This window comes from Carlito syrichta, unplaced genomic scaffold (genome assembly GCF_000164805.1).
Source record: "Carlito syrichta isolate Samal-C Ts95f unplaced genomic scaffold, Tarsius_syrichta-2.0.1 Scaffold314339, whole genome shotgun sequence".
NCBI lineage: Eukaryota > Metazoa > Chordata > Mammalia > Primates > Tarsiidae > Carlito > Carlito syrichta.
In genome coordinates, this window is record NW_007258435.1 from 713,688 (window position 1) to 740,067 (window position 26,380).

Sequence of the window (26,380 nt, forward strand, 5' to 3'; positions counted from 1 at the left end):
CAGATGAGGTCTCACCAAGTTGCCCAGGTGGGTCTCGAACCCACGAGCTCAGGCAGTCCACTCACCTCAGCCTCCCAAAGGCGCGGGATTACAGGCTGAGCCACCGAGCCCGGCTCACCTCTTTCACTCTTTCCTCAGGGAATGAAGCCGGGAAGTAAGAGGGGCAGTAGAGGTGGGTGGGGCTGCAGCCCTCCCTTCCCACTCTCATATGGTCAGGGAGATCTCCTCCCGTGGGGAGGTACAGGATTGTCTCTTCCCCAGGTATGTACTCTCACCAGGGGTGCCCCAGTCAGGCCTATCCTAGAATGGAGTTCTCCTATTGTGACAGATGTCCAGGCTCCACCTGAGTTTGCCCCTCTCAGTCATGGCCCAGCTGTATGGGTCTGACTTTTAGAGGATTACTGGGGAGGAGGGGGTTTGAGTCAGCCCTGGACTCACCACTGATCTCTTTGGAGTATTTCCTGGTCCTTTTCTGGTCACATCCTTTGTCCCATGGCTGGATCAGGGTAGGGGGTGGGGTGCCTGGAACTCAGCACTCATCAGGTCCTTCTGAAGTTTGTGCTCTCAGGATATTCCCTCTGGGCCACGATCAATCCCTGAGTAGTCAATCCACCAGTCACAGAGATCAGGTCTGTTGCTTCATGGTAAGTAAGTCAGAGCACTTTCCTGTCCCATCTTCAAGACGGTGGTGGGGTGCCTCTCTTGTTCCCTTCCGTGGGAACTTGCCTCTCTACTCCCTCCACAGCCCCTGACAGGTGCTGAAGTGGTGAGGCAAAGCCAGGAGCCGGCAGTTTCTCTCCTGCTCCAATGGTGAGGGAGAGGGTGGGGTGATAGTTTCTCCCTGCCGCTTTTTCAAAGGGAAACTTCTGTCCATTTTTTAAAAAACAATGGCGCTGGGCTTCTGCGACCTGGGAAGAGCTAGGGATGAAGTAGAGAAGCTGCAGCACCAGCTGTTGCACCAGGGACCCGGCAACCCTCTCACGAGCGCCACTTAGTCCTCAGCATTTTCTTCCCTGGGGGTTTGTTGATTTAAAAAAAAAAAAAGAAAGAAAGAAAAAGAAAATGGCACTTGGCTTCTGCGTCCAGGGAATCGCTAGGGTCCAAGCCCAGCCACTGTGGCACCAGCCGCTGCACCAGGAGAGCCCTGGCGTCTAGCTCCTAACCCTTACTCAGTCAGCCACTCACATACCCACTCACTCACCAGCACATACACAAAATTTTCCATACACTCACTCATATGGGGACTTGCACAGTCCGACTGGCTCAGCCACCAACTTCCCGACTCTATTCTATTCTTGTATAGAAAGCACATTTCACTAGAGCAGCCTGATTTACTTTCACACAATTATTATGATATATGTACTAAGCGTTGCAAACTGGAGATCACCTGTCTTTTTTTTTTTTTTCCTATGACCTACAAAGTACCTCCCTCAGGTAGATACTACTAACATTTACCAGTTCTCCAGTTCTGTTCTACCTTTCTGTTACACAGATTATGCTTTCAGATCTCTTCTCTTACAATACATCATAATGTAAGATGGAACAAAGAAGGGAGTGTAAGGGGAGAACAGAGAAGTGACTTTGACCTTGAAGCAGGCTTCACAGACTTCACTCCCTTCCTGAAAACTGTCTTGAAAATGTTGCAAAATTAATAACACCCTTATCCACTGCACCTGCATAACTGGCTATTTCTGCTTCTGTAAAATTGCTTGCTTTCCCACGCTAGCAGAATAATGCAATAAAGAGCCCCGGAACGTCCCAAGTTCTATCTTTAGCCCACTAGAATGTAAGGCTAAACTACTTAAGGCAGTCCTGTGTTGCAGCTGACCACCCTTGCTTTGGAATTCATTATCCAGCAAGTGGCCACCGGCCATGGCCGAATCTGGCTAATAAACCTCTCCTTTGTTACTTATAACTTTGTGTTGGTGTCTGTGATTTAAGCCCTCGGACCCCTGACAAGTAGGATGAAGTAGTATATATGTCTGGACCAAGGTATTTGACAGTGCGAGACTCTTACCTCTTTCCCAGGAAAGACATCTGGACCCAAGCAGATTTTGTGTTAATAAGAAATAAACTTGTATAGTGTTAAGTCATGAAGACCTTGAGGTTGTTATTGCAGCATCAACTCACCTATACCTACACAGAGAAAGGAACAGGGATGAATGTATCATAACCTTCCCTGAGAAACAAAGAAAAATGTTTTTCTCCATATCATATGCCCAGATCTATGTAGGCCTATATTCCTGATCTATGTGTCAGAGAATAAGTATTACCTAAGTGATTAAAATAAACAGAAAAAAATAATATTAATTAATAGCATTCACTAGTAAACACTCTTCTTTCTAATTATAAAATATGTAATATAAGATTTATCCCAGAATAACCATTTAGAAAATGCTAAGGCAAAATTCCTTTAAAATAAGAAAATGTTGTAACACTTTTAAATAATTACCTAAATATTAATACATGTAGTTGTAACTTAAATTGCGAAATGTCAGCAGAGAATCTTATTTTAATGACTTTTCCCTAACATATGTAATGAGACATGTAACGCTTCTTCAAGTGATTATTATGTGAAATTATATTTAAATAATAGGAAATTAGGCTTAAAATTGAATAGTTGAAAGTGTTTGCAATACTGATTAAAACTGCTAATTTAGTGAGTGATGATTGCATAATGTGTCATAACTCAAAAAGATTCTACCAGGAGGCATCCTTGGGACCTCAGCAACATAAGTTGTTAGGGGAAAGAGTGAATACAAGGAGTTTGCAGGGCCAACATGAAGGGAAATAATCCAGGTGTAGATTTGACTTCATAAAGGCCAGTAGTTTAAAATTCAAAGTCAGTATTCAAATAAATGAAGAAAATGTAGGTTTTCCTGTGGCAGGATGAGGCAGAGTGGAGAGAAATGGGCAGCAAAAGATTTGATCAGGTAAATGAGCTATGATAGCAACCAACTTTAGGGAAAAAAGTATAGCCTTGACCTTGATTAAAGAGACTCATATCTCTAACGTAGTGAACATCATTTAGCAAATAAATTCTCCTTTAAAATGCCTACATAAAGTTAATCTTCACCCAAAGATAAAGCTAGCTTTATTTGTAAACCACTCAAGGATATTTTGATATGTATTTTTTGAATCGGTAGCTAGACTCACTACCTGAATGAATAATAGGCTACTGAGTTAGGCAATTCAATTTTATACTTCAGAAAAATTACAAGTGATTAAATCATGGGACTTTGAGATCTGTTCTGAATAGTTGAAACCAAACATGTTAAATCTACTAATGCCAAAATTCTACAGTATTTAAGGAGAGATTGGTTCCTAACTGAAATAAAACCCCAGACATCACTCAGTAATACGGAGAAGAGCCCAATCCTCTTTTGAAAACATCTAAATAATCTAATAGTAAAGAAGAAATCATAAAGAAAGTAGAAATGTTTCAGACTACTGAGGTCTTTTTTTAAGTTTTAATTTCAACTGGCTGCAGCATATACATTTTTCTTCCAGCCCAGCCCACCCCACACCGTTTCCCTAACTCCTCTCTAATATGATTTTTTCCTAGGTATTCACCTACTATAGTTTGAATGTGTTCCCCAAAGTTCATATATTGAAAACTTAATCCCCAATGCATAGTGTTGAGAGGTGGGACCTTTAAGAGGTGATTAGATCATGAGGGATTCTCCTCATGAGTGGATTAATTCCATTATCATGGGAATGGGTTCCTTATAAAAGGATGAGTTCTCTCTCTCCTCCCCTCACCCCTCTCTCCCATATGATGCCTTCTGCCATGTTATGACACTGTAAGACAGTCCTCACCAGATGCCAACACCTTGATCTTGGACTTCCTGGTGTCTGTAAGAAAAATATTTCTTTTTATTTTAAATGACTCAGTCTGAGATATTCTGTTATAGCAGCATAACACAGACTAAGACACCACTCTTTTCCAAGCGACCATGAGTTTCAAGGGGGGCTAGACCAGACCCACCATGCTGGGTACTGACTGGCCTAAACTAACTGTGGTGGTCATATCCCCCTTTTTAGTGATTGTTTTGGTCACTGACATGTAATATCAGGTGACATATTGGCCAATAAAGATGGGAGGGGAAGTATTTTGTTTTGTTTTGTCTTTTTTGTTTTTTGTTTGTTTGTTTGTTTTGTTTTGTTTTATCAGCCTGAGGATGAAGGCAACAGAGAGGTCAGAGCTGAGACAGCTACAAAGAAACAAAATCAGATTTCTGGTTTACCACTCTTGAAGTTGTCTGAGCTCTGAACTTCTTGTTAGAGAAGATAATAAGCCTGTTATTGCTTGGGTAAATTTAATTTAGGGTTTTCTGTTACCTGCAGCTGCAGGCGTCCTCACTGATATACCAGGAGGGGGAAGGGTTGTTTGTTTTTTCTTTTTTTTTCTGTTTTATTTATTTATTAATAATTTTTATTTTAAAGATGTAGGGTACAATTCAAGGTTAGGTATACAAATGGTCATTGTACAGGTAAAGCTTGGGCCTCACTTTGGTCCCCACTTCACCTGGTGTGAGATCAGGTACCCTTATTGTGTCCCCTCCCCCAGCAGTTTCCCACTACTGCCAATCCCTTTCTTATAGTACTATAATAATTGTTCAGGGTCCAGTTATGAGTGAGAACATGTGGTACTCAGTTATTTGTTTCTATGTTAGATCACTGAGTATTATAGACTCTAAACTCATCCAGGTTGCTGCGAAGTACATAATTTTGTCCTTATGACTGTATAATATTCCAACATGTCTATGCACCACATTTTTTTTAATCTAGTACCCTTTTGATGGGCAGTACGGTTGGTTTCATGTTTTTGCTATTGTGAATAATGCTGCAGTAAACATACGTGTGCAGGTATCTTTTTTATAGAGTGATTTGCATTCCTCCAGGTATATTCCCAGAAGTATTGCTGGGTATATATATTTTTCTTTTAAAATATACTAATGTGGAACAAATGCATTCACAAACTGAAATTCAAACATTATAGGTTGAAGCAAAGTAAATCTCCTGACTCCCAGTTGCATTCCTTAAAAGTTATTATTGCCAGTGTTTATTGTCAGATCTTCTGGTTGTCATCAAAATTTTAAATAATATGATTATATGTTTTTTATTTATACCTTTAGACAGAGGAAACTGATTACCTACTATGAAAGATATTAATACACAAAACTTTTCTTCCACCTTGCCCTTCCCCTTCCCCTTCCTACTCCATTTTTCTAATATGTTAGGTACATTTTACATAATTATCCCACAAATAAAATTGAATCTTTTGTGCTCTGTTCATAGATTGATTGGAAAACATTTATAATATGACAATGCAAACAACTTAATTGTAAATTGAAGTATAATATCTATGAAATAAACAAAACTTTTCTTGTTTTTCAAAAGAGAAATTTCCAAGTGTCAAATTCTAATGTACACTCTCAATGTCTTTCCAGCGTTCTTTGTTCCCTCATGAGAATATATACTCAGCTGCCATTGTCTCATTTCCTATGTTGTTTTTTTCCTTGTGCATTGTAATGTAGAGTAAAAAATAAGCCAGTTTATTTTTTTCATAAAGAGTATGTGAGTGGCAATCTTTGTGTTCTTGCATTTTCAAGATGTCTTTGTCTCATCCTCTATTTATAATGTACCTGTTTAGTTCTAAATTCAAAAGCATATTTCCCAAAGGTTTTTGAAGACATTGCTTCATTCCACTTCAGCACCTGGTATAATTTTTCAGAACTCTGTTAAACTAATTATTACTACTTTGTAGGGAAACTTCTTTTGATCTGAATTTCCCACCAAATACTGTTCATTTCTCTGAAACTCTTCCCCCCAAAAAACTCTATATATTGCTTTTATAGATTCAGTGTCTTCCCTTTCTCAGTCTTTTGTGATGATTTATATTTTGGTAAATCCTTTGTGTTCTCCCACAACATGAGACCATTTCATTCACACTTGCCAGAAACCTTATTATAAAAGTTTACATGAGGAATGAGATCAGTAATTTTTGACTTATGCATATAAGTCAAAAAAAAAAAAGTAAAAAAAAAAATGTGAATTCTAGAAAGACTCTGATTAATTATTCACTTATATTTGTATTTTGATCCATTTCTATTCACCCAATTATTTTGCAAAGCCAAAGGATATTTCACTAAAAATATGCATAAAAGCGTTGCAAAAGGATTAGACTGTGTTTTATTAACAGTTCATTTTGAGCCGGGCTCGGTGGCTCAGCCTGTAATCCCGCGCCTTTGGGAGGATGAGGTGAGTGGATTGCCTGAGCCCGCGGGTTCGAGACCCGCCTGGGCAGCGAGACCTCATCTCTACAATAAATCAAAAAATCAGCTGGGCGTGGTAGCACACGCCTGTAATTCTGGCTACTCGGAAGGCTGAGGCGGAAGGATCGCCAGAGCCCAGCAGGTCGAGGCTGCGGTGGCGAGAGCGGCCACTGCACTCCAGTCTGGGCGACAGAGTGAGACTCCAACTCAAAAAAAAAAAAAAAAAAATAGTTCATTTTGGTTGCCACAGAGGAATGCCTGAGGCTATGTAATTTATAAAGAAAAGAGGTTTCTTCAGCTAATGGTTCTGTAGGCAGTACAAGAAGCATCATGCTGGCATCTGGTCAGGTTTTGGTGAGGACCTCAGACTGCTTCCATTCATGGAGGGAGGAAAAACCAATATGTATAGAGATTACATGGTGAGAGAGGAAGCAAGAGGTGTGGGAGACCTCAGCAACATAAGTTGTTGGGGAAAGAGTGAATACAAGGAGTCTGCAGGGCCAACATGAAGGGAAATAATCCAGGTGTAGATTTGACTTCGTAAAGGCCAGTAGTCTTAACAACCAACTCTCATAGGAACTAACAGAGTGAAAACTCACCCCTGGGAAAGGGCATTAATCTATGCACTTCTCATTAGACCCCATCTGTAACACTAGAAATCAAATTTCATCATGAGGTTTGAAGGGGACAAACAACCAAACCAGAGCAGACTGTAAGAATGATTTTCTCTTGATAATAGTCACAGTTTGACTCTTCTGTCCTCAAATATTGTCGTTTTAAAAGTACAATAATGAGAGCTTTTATTTTCTTGAAATAACAATAAAGGAGTTTTCATTTACATCATTATTCTTTCATAATTTGCTTGATGATAGCTATTGTAAGTGTAAAAATGTCCTGAAGAAGCAGTGTTATTCAAATGGCTAGAGCAGTGATCAAAAGAAGAAAAGCTTATTGATGAAATGTAGGCTAGACTAAAGCAAATAATAATGGGCTGATAGGATGATCTTTTTCAATCATAGTTAATTCAAATACTTTTAAAAATAATTGGAACATAAATATCAGCATAATATGCTATCATCCTTGCTTTGGTATGTATTCATGCACATGTTCCAAAGCTTTATTATAATACAACATTTTATTTAGGTATTTACCAAGCTTTTGCTGTGGCACACTTGAATAAGATTAAGGGTACTTTTTAAAAAATGTTTCCATGGTTCAGTAAGTTTGGCAAACCACACTTGGCATCTCTACCAAAGATTCACTATATAGATTAATATATCGAGAATTCTGAGAAACTCACTTTCTTGGTCCATTTGGACTCCTATAACAAAATACTATAGACTCTGTGGTTTATAAAAACAAATTTATTTCTCACAGTTCTGGAGACTGAGGACTTCAAATCAAGGCACCAGCAGGTTTGCCATCTGATGGCCCCTTCCTCACAGATCTTACTCTAAACTCACACAGTGGAAGGAATGAGTGGTCTCTCTTGGGACTTTTCAATAAGGGAACTAATCACATTCATGAGAGTTTTCACTCATGTCCTAATCACTACCCAAAGGCCCTACCTCCTAACACTTATCACCTTGGGGGTTAGGATTTTAACATATGAATTTGGGTGGTGATATAAACATTCAGACCATAGCACTCACCTATAAACATATCTAACAAGGTTTGAATCCTAATCTAGATTTCATAAATTCACTTGAACATGATTTTTTTTTCTGTAGCATACTTATTCCTGTATGAGACCATTCTGAATAAGGCTGTTGTTATGCAGATGAAATCATAACTGCTCCTTTACTAAAATGCCCACGTTAAAATTTTGTACAGAAATGTTTTCACCATAAATTATTTTTCAAATAATTTAAGAGCACTTAATCTTGCTACCATTCTGTTTTAATCCTGCTTCAATCAGGCACACCCCAGAAACTTGATAAAATTGGTCTTGCAAAGGCCATTTTTGATATCTACATTGCTTCAAAAAAAAATCAGTTTTCATTCATCAAGTCATCATCTTACCAGATCTTAGCAACAGTATTTTACAAGTTTGATCACTTTCTACTTCTTGATATAGTTAGTTCACTTTCTTCCAAGACACAAAACTCATAACTGACGGCTGGTTCTTCTCAGATACCTTTGTAGGTCTTCATTTACTCCTTGTGTGTTTAATTTTAGAGTGCCCAGAGGCTCAGTTCTTTGATTGCTCCTTTTTATATCTATATACATTCCCTTAGTGATTTCATCTAGCCTCAAAGTTAAATGTACATTTCCAGCTCAGCTTTCACTCTATCAAATTCCAGACATATTTCCACCCATCGATTTATCATCTCATATTTGATATGTCTAAACTAAACTTTTAATTTTTCCTCCTAAGTGTCTTCTTCTTGCAGCCTTCCCCCAACTTGGTTAAAAACAAGTCTGCATTTCTAGTTACTCAGAACGTGAATTTTAGAGTCATACCTTTCTCCTCTGTCTTTCATATCTATACCAAATTCATTAGCAGATCCTGGTAGTTCTATGCAGAAAACATCCGGAATCCAACCACTTCCCACCACTTCGACTGCTACCTCCCTGGTGAGGTGTATGAGCTGCAATGATTTCTCATTCTGGAATACTGAAATAGCCTCCAAACTGGTCTACCAATTCCATTGTTGCCATCTGTAGTAAATTCTCAGTACCTGTGGCGGTCATTTTAAAATGTTTTAAAAATTAAATCACTTGTCTGCTAGTTCAGCCATATCACAGACCACAGTCAAATCCTTTATAAAGTCTGGCAAGGCACTACATGATATACAGGGCCGCTCCCATGCGCTCTTACCCTTATGAACTCATCTCCCACTACTCTGGTTTCTGCACTGGTGTTCAGCTACACTGGCTTCTTTGCTGCTCCTAGAACTTCTCACATAAGCTTCCTTCCACCTATACAAATAACTCCCTTCAAGTCTCTGCACAAATTCTTCTCAATGAGGCCTACACTGGTAATCCTGTTGAAAATTGCAACATGTCTCAACCTGCCTGTCCTCCCAATACTCCTCCCCATGCTACATTTTTTTCCCATATTTTATCACCTTATAATTTACTTATTTATATGGTTATTGCTTGTCTCCTTCCACAGAATGTAATCAACCCCTCCACCCTGCTCATCTCTTATGATGTATTATAAGGAATAACAAGAAATGACACTGTGAGATAAATTATTTAGGCAGCTCCACCTTATTAGGGCAAGGTTTGGAAAGAAGTTGGGAGTTGAGTAGCAGAGTTGAAGGAAAAATACAAATTTCGTAGGACAAACTAGGCCTGCACAGTAGAGAACATAGGTACTGCGCATCTGTTATCTTCCACTGACTTCAGTTGTACTTGATGTAAATCATGAAAGGAAATCCTCAAGTAAGCAGGTTAAGACAAGAGCGTATGCCTGATTGTTGATGTGATAATCTATCAAAAACTGGTAATGCTAGAATTTTAAGTTATTTCAATCCCTGAATTACATTTCCTCTATCAGGGTTGGTTGTTGGTGTTCTTTTCCTACCTGTTAAGTTTTCCTTAAATATGTGATATTCCTTAGACATTCCTGTGTGTTTATGAAGGACTACATCCAATTGCTCAGAAAAAGTTTCCTCAACAGTTATATATGACTGGCTTAGACCTCCTTTTTGAATAGGACCTATGGTTCTGGGTTAGCCAGCAGGGTGCCCATAGGTGAGTATGTGGTCAGTATGCAGAAGCTTAGCCAAAAGGGTGCCCATGGGTGAGTGTGTGGTCAGTATAGAGAAGCTACCGTTCCACCATGACAAAGTAAGGAGGCTTACTCTGGGAGTAGAGTGCTGCCACCTCTCACTAGCACCCTCTTCACACCTCTACTCTTATCTTGGTTTCATGCCCTAATACCCTCACTGGGAAGTCTCCCCCAAAATAATTCAAGAGTTGTTCTTAGTCCCTGGTCTGAAGAAAAATCTACTTCTGTCAACAACTGATTACCTGGTGTGAAGAGTAAAGAGCAGAGCTTCCCAATGTAGCTCTTCAATGAAAGAACATCACTGGACTCCGGACTATTCATCACCATCCCTGCCCAAATTCATGTCTTAAAGTTTCTTCAGGACACCTTAGCTGTGTTTTTCTGATTTCTCTTCCAAGCCACTCTTCTGCCTTATACATTTCCTAGATGTCTCAAAACTTCTGGCTGCTGTTTCCCAGCACTTGTATATCTTCATTCCTATATTTTCTATCATTCCACCGGCATTTAGAGAGAAGGAAAATAACCATGACTGACTATATACAACCTGTCATCTGGAACTGAAGGTGCCAGCATTAACATGAAGAGTATAAAAACTTCACGAGACTTACTGCTGGTACCAATCTCTTTATGTTGTCTGGAAATGATCTCATTTTCCTCTAGTATGTTCAAAAACTATTTCAAAAATTAAAATAACTACACCAAGAATGTACAAATTCTTCATTTGCCTTGGACAATCCGTTGCCTATTACATGATGGTAGTATCCAATTCAAGACTTATTTAGCCCAGAAATACTGAAGAGAGAATTCAGTTCAAGAAAGTGACTAGAAGTCATAATATGAAAAATATCGTATCCAGATGGGAAAAAATAAATGGATCGACTTCTTAGGTGGTCATTTGTGTAGGGAGTGTAAGTTAAGCTCTTTTATGTCATTTCTTCATTATTTTCCCATTTTCTACCTTTGTACAAAGGCAGAAACATATAAACTTTTTAAAGTTTAATCTTTAAATAAAGTGTAAGGTAAACCCAGTCTCTTCTTGGTAATAAAACTGGCCCATTTTCTACCTTTGTACAAACCATAAAGAAAAAAATTTAAGTTATTGGGAAAACATTTATATTGATTACTAATTTCCATTTGCTTATATATCAAACTCCTCCCCCCACACACACACCTATAAATTACCTAAGTATTTTTCTTGATATTTAGTTTGTATCTTAAGTTTGTATGATTCAGAGTCCATTTTTCCTTGCAAAAATTATGCTAAACAAACAGCCAAGAGGGTCAGAAAAGAGAGGATAAAAATAAATGTTCAGAATAGGGAAAGCAGGAAGATACCTGGACAAAAAGGGGACACATGCTATCGACTTTTATTTTCCTTTGCCTCACTTCATTTAGTCTGTTATTATTGTCAAACTAGTAGGTATAACTTAAAAGAAATAAGTACATAAGTATAACAGAATAAATGCATTTTCTTAACAGTTATCAAATGGGATGATTAACAAATACAGCTTTAAGTAAAGTCTCTGCTTTTTCTCAACCAGGCCTAAAAAGGAAAAAACTGCTGGCAGGTACACTTGCTCCTTGCTAGCAAATACAACAAAATTACAATTAACAAAACCTTCAAGCTACCAAAATTTGTGAGAAAAGGATAAGAAAGCAATAAAAATGACCAAATTACAATTAACCAAGATCCTATCAGAGTTTTGGGGTTAGTCACAAGTAACTTTAGGAATGTGGCATATGATCAGCACATGTCCCATTGCTTATATACCCTTCATGCCTCCAGAGTTGCATAATAAAACGTTTAAAAATAAAATGACAACGAAGAATATCAGGTTGTAAATATTTATATTTCTCTCATTCACATACAATGTTGTATGAGACACTAGTTTTAATATGTATCCATAGGATTAATACTCATATGGAGTATAATGTGGAAAAGTGCAGAACTAAAGAAATAAGTCTATTTGGAAACAAAAGCACACATTTCTTAGGATTTAAAAATATTGCACATAATAAGGTTGCACAGAAATTACTGGCTGGTTTTACAAACAGAATGAGGTATTAGTCAATCTCTAGATAAAGATGAATACAAAGAAGAGGAACTTCACACACACACACACAAAAACAACACATAAATCTATATTAAGATCTACAGTGCCAACAACTAAAAAAGAAATGTGAAAAGATGGTTAAGTAGCTATGATTTCAACACTACAAAATCATTTTTAGCCAGGAACCACACACGTAACAATCTCTTAGCAATATTTCATAAATTTTCAACTTTTTTCCAGCCTAAATGACTATGAGCAATAAAATCATTTCCTTTACCCAATTCTACTGTAGAAAGTCACAGTTCTGTGGTAAATGTCAAACCATCCCTTTCTAAAGCTTTCAGTGGCAATTAACCAAGATACTGTTCTCCTTTGCTGAATGACTCAATTATATAGTTTCACGTACATTTTGTAACCCAAGTTACAGATGCTATAGAACATGCAATTTTAAATTCATAAAGCTTTCACTGCAAAGATCATTCAAGTTCACACAATTTAAATCCACAATAACTTTTAAAGTTTCATCTTTAAATAAGTATAAGGTAAATGCTATCTTTTCTTGGTAATAAAACTGGCCACATTAATGAGCCCAAGGGCAGGTAGAGAAAAAGGACTAGGCAGAATTATATGTTGTTGGTTTTTTTTTAAGAAACTTTTCTAATCAGGAAAATTAATAATTAGCATTTTGTCTACTAGTTGAATGTTGTGGAATTTTTCAAAAACAGCTTAAATATATTTAATAGCTATATCAAGTTGTTTAAAGTAAGTGAAATCATGCCTTTGTCAAAAAAGTTCACAGAAGATTGTTTTTACATCAAAGATACTGAAGAAGAGTCAACTAGGTGAACTTAGTAAAAATGGAAAAAGAATGAACTACTGTCCTGAACAGTCGGTGTATGTAGTAACCATATTTCCTCTTCGTTGAGTGACAGTCCTGCAGTGCTTGCTAGATCCATGGAATCTATTTTCAGTTTGTACTGTACGCCGATTGGTGGTGTCAAAACCACTAAAAGAAAACATTTTCTCCATATCTTCAAACATGTCATCAAATAGTCCGCCTCCAAAAGAAAATTCCTGGAAATGATGCCTTTGTCTACCGGAACCATCCTGGTGTGTTTGGAAATGTTTTTCAAAATGCTTCTTGGACCGAGTGTTTTGGTTTTGACCAAAAAAGCCAAAGTCTTTAAATAAGTCATCAAAATTGAAGTTAAATGGTTGCTCAAAAGGACTTCCACTGCCTCTTTGTCCTTTTCCATTAGTAAAAGCACTATGTCCAAGTGCATCATACTCTTTTCGCCTATTAGCATCTGAGAGTGTTTCATATGCTGAAAGAGACACAAATACTTTAGTAACTGAAGGTAAAATATTCACAACTACATATATTTAAATATCTTCAAATATGTGAATTTGACTGTTATTTCAAAGAATGTCCTATCACAATTAAAAGCAAAGCATTACAAACATAAGCATTAAGTTAAAATCAGTTTTAAAATAATGCAGAGACTTTGCCATGTTCATTATTGTATTATCAGCAATTGGCACAATGCCACATCTAGTAAATACCCAATAAATATTTATTAAATGAATGTTACCATCACTATAAATAAACGTGGGCAACAATTATAAAGTTATTTAATCTTCATATTAATTGTATGAAAACTACTTGTATCAATGATTAAATAGTCTAATATAACCAATTAACAGGAGTAAGATTTTTCACTTCACTAGTTGCAGTAAATGTTTAATTCTAAATCACTACTCAATTACCTCCACCCATCAATAATTACTGAATGCTTAGAAGGTGGAATCTGTTTTAGAACTAGACATAAGCCAAAATTTGTTTCAACTTTAAAGACAAATATGGCTTTGAAACATAGATCAAGTGAAGAAGAAAATAAACAAGGCATTTTAAGAGTCTTATTATTTTTTCTATTTAATCTGCATAGTAGAATATTGTGTTTGATAAGTTAGTTGATAAGAATTTTGGGTATCTAAAATTCTTTTTTTCATAGAAATAACTGATATTATGATAGAATTAGGTAATACATTTTAACATTTTTAGATCTGTATACTAATAAGATTATCTCATATCATTTATCAATTTATTCAGGAATCAAAGCATCTGTTTTAAGAAATCTCAGAGAATCTCACAATATTTATATGTAAATCCCACTTCTCCCATCTCACAAAACCTTCAAATACATATACACTGCTTAGCTGTCATTTTCCTTACTAGTTCATACCATGAGACCTCAGAGATAGTCATTTATTTACCTTCTGCAATCTCTCTGAATTTTGCTTCAGCATCAGGGCTCTTATTTTTGTCAGGGTGGTACTTCATGGCCAACTTGTGAAAGGCCTTCTTGATTTGGCGCTCTGATGCTGATTTTGGCACACCTAAGATATCATAGTAGCTTTTTGAGGCCAGAATTAATTCTGTTATCATTAAAATGTAGATTGCAAAGATGAAAACTGACTGGGGAGTAGCCATTTCTAATACCCTAAAAGAAAAAAGAAAAAAAACTTTACCCAGTGAAACTAGGGGTACAAGGTATTCGTGATGCAGTATCAAACTGTTAAACATACAGTATCTTGGTCACATGTTATTCATTTATACAATTTCATAACTTCCAAATTGTCTTAACCTTGCTGAGCAAACAAAATCCAACTAAACTGAGAAAAGTCTTGGCTTTGTCTGTCCACCTACTCTGGCATACTCAAAGAAGACAAAAAATTTTCAATATCTGATTTTTTTAACCATTAATATTGAAGACTCATCATATGCAAGCATTGTTTTACAAAAAGTAGAAAATTCAAATATTTTTTTCAAGAATTCTTCAAGAATTCATAGGATAAAGGGGGTGAGGACATTACCAAGGTAAATATCCCAGTATGTCTAAATTAGTAGTAATCTTCCCTCCCTAAAAAATCACCAGTTCAGCTTTCATTTCAGCAAGGTGAGCCAAGAACTACGGAGAATCTTATGCTAACAATACTAATGCTGACAATAATAGAATGTGGTTTTTTTTCTTTTTTCCCCCAAATGTAAAAGCCCAGATGTTTAACAGAAGTTCTGTTTAAAACTCTTAATTAACACAATTTAAGATTTCTAAGGCTACCAGAAAAATAAACTTTGATAGTTTGTACTTTAGAGAAGTCAGATTCTTACTTTCAAACTTCTCAGTAGCTAAAATATTTCTCTTATCTTTAAACCATTAAATAAATTTTAACTTAGGATCTTAGCAACATGTTCTGAATGACTTAAGATTAAAATCGAGGTGACCCTGCTTTTTAAATACTGTACCACCAGGAGTCATTAGTCCTTAATAATCGATGATGACATAACAAGGCTGACGAAAAGACACTATGGGTTGTGGAAACCGCTGGCCTTCCTCTCCTGTGGCCCTTTCTGAGTGTAATTAGCAGGTGCATCGCTAGAGAGTTACTCATAGTCACGGGTACCAAGGATCAAGTATAATCTCTTGGTTTAAAGAGCAGAGACGGAGCGTGTCCTGGGGACGCTGCATCCACTGCAGGTCGCTCCCTAGTCAAAGGGCGGACCTGAAACTGACAGGGAGGCACCTTACTGGTGTAACGAATGTCATTCCACCGGATCCAGTGGAATATCTGAAAATCCTTCGGCCAACTAACTTTTGCACCATCTTGATTTCTCACCCCCAAGACAGACCCGCCGGCCAACAGCCTGGGCCTTACTCCCCAGCGCCGGCGGCCGGCTGGGCGGGACCACCCAAGCATCAAGGGCGACAAGCACACTCCCAGTCCGCCCAGGCCCCTCCGTGGGGGGGGGGGGGGCTCCCCTGCAGCCGGTAGTCTAGTCCTAGGTGGAGCTGTCCGACGCCCGGGAAAGCCAGAGGCAAAACCCCAAACACCAAACGCACTACTCTGGATTCAACTGTCTCCATCCCCCTATTCTCCTCGTCAAAAACATGCGGCGCGACGGCGACCACGGCGCACAACGAGGCCAAGTCGGCCCACAAAGACAGGCCTGGATTCCGAGGACGCTCCAAGCTCTCCTCCCCACGACCCCGGCGGCCTCATCCCTCACCCGCAACCTCCGGCTGCTGCTGCTCCACTGAGCGGAGGCGCCGCAGAGCCCGACGACGGGCTCGGTTTCGTCTGCCCAGACCCGGCTCCGCACCCCGGCCTCTGCGGCCTCCTGGAGCGGGCGCGCGCCCCACGGCAGCCCGCACACCGACCTCGCGTTCCTCCTCCGCCGCCTCCGACTGCCCTCAGAGCCTACACCCCACTGGCGGGCGGGCGGGCGGCTGCTCCTGGCGCCACCACCTCCGGAGAGGACCTACACGAAACGCTTCCCGATTGGCTGCCGCCTCCCCATCTGACCCCGGCGCCCTACGCGCACGTGGAAAACTGTTGTTGAGGCTCAGCCTGGGCGTCACTTCCGGCCCCAACCTCCGAGAAGGTGGCGCGGAAGCCCGCAGAGGCGGAAGTGAGTCCAAGGTTGAGGCGGCTTTCCCCGCTGGGCGGATCCTGGCGCAGGCGCAGTGGCTCGGGCAGCCTGAACCCGCGGCTCCGCCTTAGGGAGGAGGGCCGCCCTGCGCCCCTTGCTGGTCCGGGTCTCCCGGGGGCTCACCCGAGCGATGCCCCGCTATTGCGCAGCGATTTGCTGCAAGAACCGCCGGGGAAGAAACAATAAAGACCGGAAGCTGAGTTTTTACCCGTAAGTTGTCCCTGGAGCTGGAGCGTCAGCCTAGTGTTTGGGCCGCGGTCCTGTGGCCATCGGGCTTGGGAATCTCCTCCTGGCTCTGCAACTTGGTCCTCAGCTCACGTACCTGGTGGGTCACCGAGTGCAGGACGTGAAGGATGGCGTTCAGTGCACTTGGCAGAGTCCTTCCTGGGCGAGGGCGCGGGCTCGGGACGAGGCCTGTTTGGGTGTTCATCGAGCAGCTAAAACAGTAAAGTTTGCGCGGTGCTCTTTTCAGTCTTTCCCCCACCTCGCCTGATCTCATTTCAGTGAAACCCATTAGGCATCGTTTAAGATACTTCAAACCTGCGAAGTGGGAAGGTGCACTCATAGTTGGTTTACACCCCCTCTCCCCTAGCCCCGCTCCCGTAAGTTCAGTAGCAGAGGTAGAATTTAATCCTACTTTTCTCCTGAGGAAACCGAGTCCCAGAAAGATTAGGTAACCGACCTTGAACATTTTGTGTCAGAGCCAGAATTAATAAACTTGTCTTCTGCTCAGGGCTGTCTGTGCTCTTGATTGAGTCCTGATTTCTATTCATCAGAACAGGGACATGGGGTTGTATAATAATCGAGAGTCCAGGCTCCAAAGCCAGCCTTAGCGTAGGTTCAAATCCTGGTTTTACTACTTTGTAGCTCTGCAGTAAAAGGACTACGATATACAAATTTAGCTAAGCTTTTGTTTAACAGCAGAACAGAGAGTCTCTTCAAGTAAAAGAAAAAAAAGTGTTCTTTATAAATTTTATTGTAGCTAAATGTCTTTCTGCAAGTGATTTAATCTCTTGTTGCCTAAGATCTCATCTGTAATAGTAATTAATTCACACTTAGTATGTAAAGGGGTAAAACAGCATTTGCTTAATATACATTAAAAGTCTGTGAAAATCTACATGTTTAAAATATTCCAATTTCTATTTTCCTGTATTTAAAAACAGTCCATTTAGAACTAACCTGGTTGTCTTTTCCTTTCTTCGGATTTTCTACCAAAGTAAAATGAAGGGTATTTTACTTTAGACCTGAAGCGCTCATTCACAGATTCAGCTGCTTTCCATTATCTTAAGTAATGGGGGAAAAAACCTGATAACCCCAAGTAATTCACACCACTTGGCAATATTTCCAGGATTGTCTCCCTTGAAGCCCTTCATCAAGATTCAAACAGATATTGTGGGAGGGAAAAAAACCTAATCCAACTTCCATGATAGTGATATGCTGCTATACTAGTAGTCTATCTCTGAGAAGGTTGAGCTTGATTTAGCCCATATTTCCCAGATTTATTTGGCCCTTGATATGGGGTCATAACCTCGGACTAAAAAGAAAATTTTTTCCAAACTGTGGTTTCTGTCGCCGAGGCTGGAAGTGCAATGGCACTATCATAGTTCACCTCGACCTCTGGACTCAGGTGATCCTTCCACCTCAGCCTCCCTAGTAGCTGGGAGTACAAGCACGTGCCCTACACCTGGCTGACTTTTTTTTGTTTTTTGAGTCGGAGTCTCACTCTGTCTCCTAGGCTGGAATGAGGTGGCATGCTTCCGGCTACCGCAGCCTCTACCAGCTGAGCTCAGGAGATCCTTCCGACGCAGCCTTCCAAGTAGCTGGAACTACAGGCACGCTAGCCCGCCTTATTTTTTTATTTTTATCTTTTTGGGGTTTTTTGGGGGGAGTGGTGGGTGTTTTTGGTTTGTTTTTTGAGTCGGAGTCTCACTCTATGCCCAGGCTGGAGTGCAGTGGCAGGCTCACGGCCACCGTAGCCGCCACCTACTGGGCTCAGGAGATCCTTCCCCTTCAGCCTTTCAAGTAGCTGGAACTACGGACACGTGCCACCATGCCCAGCTAATATTTGATTTATTGTAGAGATGAGGTCTCGCCCAGTTACCCAGGCTGCTCTTCAACCCGTGGGTTCAGGTAGTCCTCTCACCTCGGCCTCCCAAAGTGCTGGGATTTCAGGCGTGAGCCACCGTGCCCGGCCTTATATTTTTATTTATTTTAGAGACAAGGTCTCACCAAGTTGCCCAGGCTGGTCTCCAACCTCTGAGCTCAGGCAGTCATCTCACCTTGGCCTCTCAAAGTGCTGGAATTACAAGCTAGAGCCACCACGCCCAGCCTCACCTGTCTGATTTTTTTTTTTTTTAATTTTGAGAGACGTGGTCTTGCTATGTTGCTTAGGCTGGTCGTGAACTCCTGGGCGCAAACAAAAGTACTGGGATTACAGGCATGAGCCACCATGCCTGGCCGAAAACTTTTAAAATTAATTTTTGTCTGTGGTCCTCACGGTTAACTTTTAAGAGAAAAAAAATGCCAAATGAATTACAAAGATTTTGTTCTCAAACTCTGAATTTAGCCAGAGTAGGAATTTTGTATTTGTATGAGTTCTGAAAATCTCATGTGTAATCCACAAAATAAAAACTGAATTCGTTTTATCCTCCAATAGCACAAAACTTGAAGTATTTGGATTTGCTCGTGTTAACAATGTATAGCCAGCTGTGGTATAAATTTATATGAATGAGGGAATTTAGTAATATAGACATATAATGCCTAGATTATTCTATGATTATCTTATGTTTTTCTGAGAACTATATAGGACGGTATAATAAATTGTCAAACAAATTGAAACAGTAAAAAAGTACTAAGTTATTCAGGAAACATATTCCAGGAGATTTCTTAGAGATTTACCTGTTGCAGCAAGGCAGTTCACTTACCAATAAGGATATTCACAAAGTGTAATTTTCTAATGATCTGATAACTTAGCATATAAGTATAATGGAAGTAATTTGTAAACAGCATTTTACACATGAATTTACACATAAAGCATTATTGTAAAAGGCATATTCTCATTTTAGATATAACAAAAAGTATGAATTTACCTATGGCTGACAGAATTCAGTTCCTCTAAAAAGAAAATTATCTTTCTTTTTAAATGCCTTTTCTGATTATACCCATCAGACGTACAGCCTAAATTACTGATATGTGCAAAGTTAAAATATTTTCAAAACATTTATTAAAATTGCTTCTATAGTGAGAACTTCCAAAGGTAGTTCATCTGATTTTTCCATGTAACAATATCAGGATTAAAAATTATTTTCTACAAAATACCCAGACTCTCCATATCATCTTATAAAGTTATCAAAATTTAGAAAAAAATAAAAAGCCATGCTACTACAAAGCATAAACTAAATAGTTGGGATTGGGAAGAAGGAATGCTACATTTTATGTGAAAAATTTGTATCATTACTGTTTTCAAAAAACAGGAAATTCTTGGACTCTTCTTAGAAAATGATCAAATGAAACAAAACTATCAACTACTGTTTAATACACTTTAACCCAAGCCTATTTAAACTAATAGGAAAAACTTTCTATCAAGTTCTGCCATTAGTACAGTTTTGCCTATAAAATATATTGGAATATGTTAGCACCAACTCTAAATCCAGATTATTGCCAGTGCAGGAAAAAAATGTATAGAGAGTTGTCTTGTTTTTCTGTCTTTTGTATTTGATTTGTCTTGTATAAAATATCTGAGTCTGTGCTTTTTAACATGTTTTGTTCCTTTCTTGCAGCAGAGTTTCAGAGCTTTTATTTTGGAGTTCCTAGTCCATTGGTTATAAAAGTATAGTAATATTAGATTAAATTATATGTGGGTAGGATTGAGTCTGATGCCAATAAAGAGAATAGTGAATATTTGTGAGTGTACATTTGATTCAGCTAAATCACTTGTTTGAAATAGTGTCCTTATTTTTAAAATACTAATATAAATAAGAACTTTAAGTTTTATATTGCCTTGAATTATAGACAGCAAATCATTTGACTTGTGATATTGGTATGAAATATACTAAGGGAACCCCAAAAAACAGAATTATCTTTTTGGAGGGCAATCCCTTTGCAATACAGGTTTTCCCCACTAGGTGTTCTCAGAACCAAATCAGTATCATTGTACCAGCTAGCATTGTTGTGAGAGGCTGCATTCAGCTTAGGGAATTTTGTTTTTTGGAGATTCTTTCAATGCGTTTGCCCATTACATGATGGGTCATTTACATGTACAACTTGCCTACACTGCACTAAGTGTTCAGTTTTTGACCAAATATGGCATGACCCCCATGCTCCACCCTCTCTGTCCACCTGATCTTTTCCTGAGCAACTTTTTTTTTGTTTCCCCGGGTGAAAAAAGTTCTCAAAGGAAAATGTTTTGCTCAAGTGGAAGAGGTGAAAAAGAAAACGGCAGAAGCACTAAAAGGCACCAAAATTGACAAGTTCAGAAATTGTTTTGAGCAGCATAAAAGGTTTCTCAAAAGGTGTATTGCATCAAGCGGAGAGTACTTTGAAGGTGACTGAAGTTTTAACATGTAAGAATAAACACACAATTTTTTATAAATTCCAGTTTTTTGGGGAATCCCCCCTCATATTTTAGTGGAAATTTGTGATTTTTACAAAGGTCTTTCCCAGGCAAAATACAACAAAGTTAAAATGGAACATAATCCATATAAAATATGAACAGATTTTATAATTTATAAGAACAATTTGTTTTTACTTGAAGGGACTCTAAATTCTGTTGAGCTCTTCTCAGACAGAAGCTTGGCTAAATGTCTTGTATCTTAGTCTTTACTGCAGAAACGATATGGTTGTAGTTGTCATGAAGATGCTCTTATCTGGTCAGGATGGTTGCTTTGCTTTTGTAGCATTTGATGCATACGCTACCAAGATATGTAGGCATGGAATCTGACAGAATTGTAAAAATGTGGCAAAGCTTTCCCTTCTTTTTTTTCTCTTCTTTTTTTAATTTCAGGTTTCCACTACATGACAAAGAAAGACTTGAAAAGTGGTTAAAGAATATGAAGCGAGATTCATGGGTTCCCAGTAAATACCAGTTCCTGTGTAGTGACCATTTTACTCCTGACTCACTTGACATCAGATGGGGTATTCGATATTTAAAACAAACTGCAGTTCCTACAATATTTTCTTTGCCTGAAGACAATCAGGTATTGGAATAGGGAGAGGGGAAATGCCAGATAGGGTGGCAGGTAATCAGGTGGAGAGAGAGAGAGGGAGAGATAACTTGGGAAAATAGATATTTGAGAAAAAGAACATTAACTTGTGCTTTTACTAAAAGTGTGATAATTTTTTTAAAATGTAAACTGTCATTAAGCACAGCTTAAGAGAGCAAAAGATACATATATTGTTAACATAAGTTAATGAGATAAGATTCTACTAGTTTTTTGAAAGTTCTAAAATATTTCTGTTTTATATATATATATATATTTTTTTTTTTTTTTTCTTTTTCTTTTTTTGAGTTGGAGTCTCACTCTTGTCGCCCAGACTGTAATGCAGTGGCACACTCCCAGCCACCGCAGCCTCGACCTGCTGGGCTCCGGCGATCATTCTGTCTCAGCCTTCCAAGTAGCTGGGACTACAGGCGTCCACTACCACGCCCGGCTAATTTTTTTGATTTATTGTAGAGATGAGGTCTTGCCAGGTTGCCCAGGCGGGTCTCAAACCCACGGGCTCAGGCAATTCATTCACCTTGGCCTCCCAAAGCATGGGATTACAGGCTGAGCCACCGAGCCCGGCCTGTTATATATTAAATGAGGTTAATGCTTTTTTAAAACACTTTAAGGCATATTTAAGTTGTCATATACCCTGAACATTTTTAAACTGAATAAATTTGCTTGGCCAGTATACTGTTCAAAGTTATAATTAAATAGCACTAACTAATAAGAAAATAAGCCTATAAAGGATATTTTTTTTAGAATTTGAAAATATTATTTTCTAGGGAAAAGAGCCTTCTAAAAAAAAATTCCAAAAGAAAAAATTGGAAGATGAGAAAGAAGTATGCCTAAAAGCCAAGTCAGAAGAATCATTTGCATTAAATGAGGCAAAGAGAAATACAGTTAACATGAATGTGCTCCCTGAAAGTGCAGAATTACTTGGTTCATCTGCCTTTGTGAAGCCATCAGCTGCAAAAACAGGATGTATACAGAATAACTCAGTAACTCTTAGTCTAGTTAAACAAGATATCAGAAAACCAGAATCTTTCTTGGAAACATCAGTTAACCAAGATAAATGTATAGGTGATCTTCACACATCTTTCGAGAACCTAAATTCTACAACTGTTAATTTTACTACTTCAAATTCAGAAGGTATTCAACAATCTTTGGAAACCCAAGAAGTACTTGAAATAACTACCAATCATCTTGCTAATCCAAACTTTACAAATAATTTCATGGAAATTAAGTCAGCACAGGAAAATCCATTCTTTTTCAGCTCAATTAATCAGACAGTTGAAGAATTAAATACAAATAAAGAATCCATTATTGCCATTTTTGTACCTGCAGAAAATTCTAAACCTACAGTTAATTCTTTTATATCTACCCAAAAAGAAGCCATAGAAATGGAAGATATAGACATTGAAGACTACTTACATAAGGATGCAGACTATGGGACAGAAGTTTTACAGATTGAACATTCTTACTGCCGACAAGACATAAATAAGGAACATCTTTGGCAGAAAGTCTCTAAGCTACACTCAAAGATAACTCTTCTTGAGCTACAAGAGCAGCAAACCCTGGGAAGATTGAAGTCTTTGGAAGCTCTTATAAGGCAGCTGAAGCAGGAAAGCTGGTTATCTGAAGAAAATGTCAAGGTTATAGAAAACCATTTTACAACATATGAAGTCACTATGCTATAGAGTAGATATTTTAAGCTATTACTGTTATATAAGCACTTTCCAGACAAACCAAATTATATGTAAAGTGGACTTTTTCTTGTATAAAATTCTTAACTTAATGAACCTATGATAGTGTTCTAATGTGATCTGCATTCCGTTCTTGTAATCTTCATTTTTTAGAAAAATTGGAGAGTTGGACTGGAGAGGAAAATGGTTTTATTACTTGATAATTTTCCAAATTAAAGGTAAAATGCAGTGAATGAATAGTGTGATTCAGTGCTAACATGAGAGTACAAAGATTTGGTCAAAAAAGCCCAAATAGAAGTCAGGCCCAGGAGTCAATCCTAGTTCTATTATTGGCATATGACTTGAGGACGTTACTTATCAAGTTTGCGCCTTAGTCAATAATCTATAAACTAAAAGCACTTAACTAGATCTCTGATAACGTTTCTTTATAGTTTCTTCTCTCTCTGTTAAGATGCTTTTATTAGAATAGGTTTTCTATAAGATAATATATGCTTACATAATACTAAGTGTTAGTTAAAATTGGATGATGTTAACTTTTGGAATATCCTCAATATTTATTAAATTCTGTATTGTTTGATCTTTCGGCCATAGAATCTGTAATATAAAGGAAGATATACCCTTTATAATTTTATTCTAGTTGAACTAAACTAAGGAACCACCTATTAAGCCAGTTCTTAGGACAGGTACTTCACAGTTGAAGGAATATGTATTTCATTACTTTATATGTAGCTAATCATAATACATGGTCATTTAAGCTTCTTAACATTCTGTATATAGTTATAAACCAAAAATTTTAATGAGGCTAATTTTAAATACACATATTTTAGAAATAATAGTTCCTGTTTCTTAATAGATGTAGCTTTTAAACTGCTTGAGCCATTTTTTAATTTCAAAATCAGGGTGATGCTTAATACTATACATTCCCACTTATGTATATTTTATTAAAACTTATAAGAAATTAATGATAAATGGCAATGACCTTAGGGAGACAAAGGTTCTCTAAAGAGAGACAAATGATGATGATATAAATAAAAATGCTGCTTCTATCTACACAGATTTAAGAAAAATATAAAATCAAAGACTTTGTGGTAACAACACAAATGTGAAAATAGATGTTTCCTTAAAATTGAAGACAATATGATATGTTACTACCCATGGTGCTGAGCAAGTTTCTATTGGTCTGATTCTTAAGTTTTCTCATCTACTAAATAGAAAATACCCTTATCAGTCTGAAAGGATGGTTTTGAAAATCCTGTAAGGTAACATGTTTTTGGTCCTGGAAAATAGGAGGTGCTCAATAAATATTAGTTAACACTGAGCTGCGAATAATATGCTAATTGTTTTGTAAATGCATGATGATTTTGGGGGGCTATATTTCACATAGTTTCTTCAGGCTAATAAAATTAATTGCTATTATATGAAAGTGTGTCAGCTTATTACAAAAAGTGTAGATGTGTCTTTATTAGGTGACCCTGGGGGAGAAAATTAAAATTTTTGCACAAATTATGTGCGGATAATTGGTAGAGTTAATACAATGTTAATTTTTTTTTCTTTTGAGTTGGGGTCTCACTCTGTCACCCAGGCTGGCATGAAATGACACAGTCATGGCTCACAGCCTTGTCCTCTTGGGGTTAGCCTTCTGTCTCAGGCTGCTGAGTAGCAGGGACTACAGGTACACACCAACATGTGAGGCTCATTATTTTTTTGTAGAGACGAGACTGGTCTTGAACTTCTTGGCTCAAGCAATTCTCCTGCCTCGGCTTCCCATGCTGGAATGAGCCACCATGCCCAGTAATAATGTTATTACGTATTTCTTTGTTGCATTTTGCTAATACTTAATTTAAAATCAGTAATATAGATGAAAGTAACTGAGTCACAAAAAGTAATATGTTATTTCAACTCAGATTTTAGCAGTGTACGTCAAATTTTTCTATGTATTTGAAGTGAAAGTTTCCTCAAGAATAATTTAAACTAGCTATATTTCTTTAAACTTAAGAAATTATAAGTACAGGTTGAGCATCTCTTATCTGAAAATTTGAAATGCTCCAAAATCTGAAACTTTTACAAGGATGATATGTCCTACGAAATACATGCTCATAGAACATTTCAGATTTTCAGATTTGGGATGCTCAACCATTAAGTGTAGTGTAAATATTCTAAAATCTGAAAAACAACACTGTATTCCCCTCCATCCTTACTCTGATGCTGTGAACTAGCAAAATAATTTTCCTGTCAAACTTTTAACATCGTTGCTCTCCCCTCTTTTATTTTTGAGTTGGAGTCTCGCTCGGTCGCCCAGACTGGAGTGCGGTGGCCGCTCCCGGCCACCGCAGCTGCCTGCTGGGCTCTGGCGATCCTTCCGCCTCAGCCTTCCAAGTAACTGGAATTACAGGCATGCGCTACCACTCCCGGCTGATTTTTTGATTAATTGTAGAGATGAGGTCTCGCTGCCCAGGCGGGTCTCGAACCCACGGGCTCAGGCAATCCACTCACCTCAGCTTCCCAAAGGTGCAGGATTACAGGCTGAGCCACCAAGCCCGGCCCCCCCCCTTTATTCTTTAACTCAGATACTGTTTTGCCTTTCGTTCGCTTACATCAGAACAACTAGCTAGAGAAAAATCACATAATTGGGCATACTTAATTCTAAATTCACGACGACAGACCTCAAATGGGCCCAGCAGTGTTCATGTAAGTTCATAGTACCACTCTCACATTCTCCCTCACACTCCTTCCTTAACCCCCTGCCCCTCCCTCCTACTTGCCAAAGCTGAGGATCTCATCACATGCTTCAGTGAGAAAATCAAAACTATCAAAAACGCTCCTTCCTGTGGAGTGAATTGTGTCCCCCACCCCCCAGGTAAAATTTATGTTGAATCCCTAACCTGCAAGGTGATTTTTGGAGGTGGGGCCTTT

At 38.4% G+C, this 26,380-nt stretch overlaps 2 protein-coding genes across 6 annotated transcripts; one reads left to right on the top strand and one right to left on the bottom strand.

Moving 5' to 3' along the window:
• Positions 1 to 11,848: 11,848 nt before the first annotated feature.
• Positions 11,849 to 16,649, bottom strand: DNAJB9 (DnaJ heat shock protein family (Hsp40) member B9). Of its 3 annotated transcripts, none has more exons than XM_021719264.1 (3): positions 16,394 to 16,649; positions 14,346 to 14,572; positions 11,849 to 13,396 (listed from the first exon to the last, which is right to left on the bottom strand). In XM_021719264.1, exons 1-3 carry the CDS (start codon positions 16,426 to 16,428, stop codon positions 12,945 to 12,947), a joined length of 714 nt encoding a protein of 237 aa, XP_021574939.1. In that variant the 5' UTR covers positions 16,429 to 16,649; the 3' UTR covers positions 11,849 to 12,944. The 3 variants fall into 3 exon arrangements, with proteins under 3 accessions (XP_021574939.1, XP_008069666.1, XP_008069667.1); XM_008071475.1 differs by lacking the exon at positions 16,394 to 16,649 and adding an exon at positions 16,289 to 16,359; XM_008071476.1 differs by lacking the exon at positions 16,394 to 16,649 and adding an exon at positions 16,138 to 16,200.
• Positions 16,506 to 24,890, top strand: THAP5 (THAP domain containing 5). 3 transcript variants are annotated; one of them, XM_021719262.1, is made up of 3 exons: positions 16,506 to 16,770; positions 21,563 to 21,633; positions 22,547 to 24,890. In XM_021719262.1, exon 3 carries the CDS (start codon positions 22,670 to 22,672, stop codon positions 23,459 to 23,461), a length of 792 nt encoding a protein of 263 aa, XP_021574937.1. In that variant the 5' UTR covers positions 16,506 to 16,770; positions 21,563 to 21,633; positions 22,547 to 22,669; the 3' UTR covers positions 23,462 to 24,890. The 3 variants fall into 3 exon arrangements, with proteins under 3 accessions (XP_021574937.1, XP_008069668.1, XP_021574938.1); XM_008071477.2 differs by having other exon boundaries at positions 16,551 to 16,770; positions 21,563 to 21,755; XM_021719263.1 differs by lacking the exon at positions 21,563 to 21,633 and having other exon boundaries at positions 16,636 to 16,770.
• Positions 24,891 to 26,380: the final 1,490 nt, after the last annotated feature.

What these genes read in the sequence shown, in the direction of transcription:
- THAP5 (XM_008071477.2), top strand. Translation starts at nt 16,691, where the DNA reads ATGCCCCGCTATTGCGCAGCGATTTGCTGCAAGAACCGCCGGGGAAGA. An exon ending in CGGAAGCTGAGTTTTTACCC is followed by an intron (nt 16,771 to 21,562) that starts GTAAGTTGTCCC and finishes TTTTAATTTCAG; the next exon opens with GTTTCCACTACATGACAAAG. An exon ending in CTTTGCCTGAAGACAATCAG is followed by an intron (nt 21,756 to 22,546) that starts GTATTGGAATAG and finishes ATTATTTTCTAG; the next exon opens with GGAAAAGAGCCTTCTAAAAA.
- DNAJB9 (XM_021719264.1), bottom strand. Translation starts at nt 16,428, where the DNA reads ATGGGGAGGCGGCAGCCAATCGGGAAGCGTTTCGT. An exon ending in CCAATCGGGAAGCGTTTCGT is followed by an intron (nt 14,573 to 16,393) that starts GTAGGTCCTCTC and finishes TTTTTCTTTTAG; the next exon opens with GGTATTAGAAATGGCTACTC. An exon ending in ATTCAGAGAGATTGCAGAAG is followed by an intron (nt 13,397 to 14,345) that starts GTAAATAAATGA and finishes TGTCTCTTTCAG; the next exon opens with CATATGAAACACTCTCAGAT.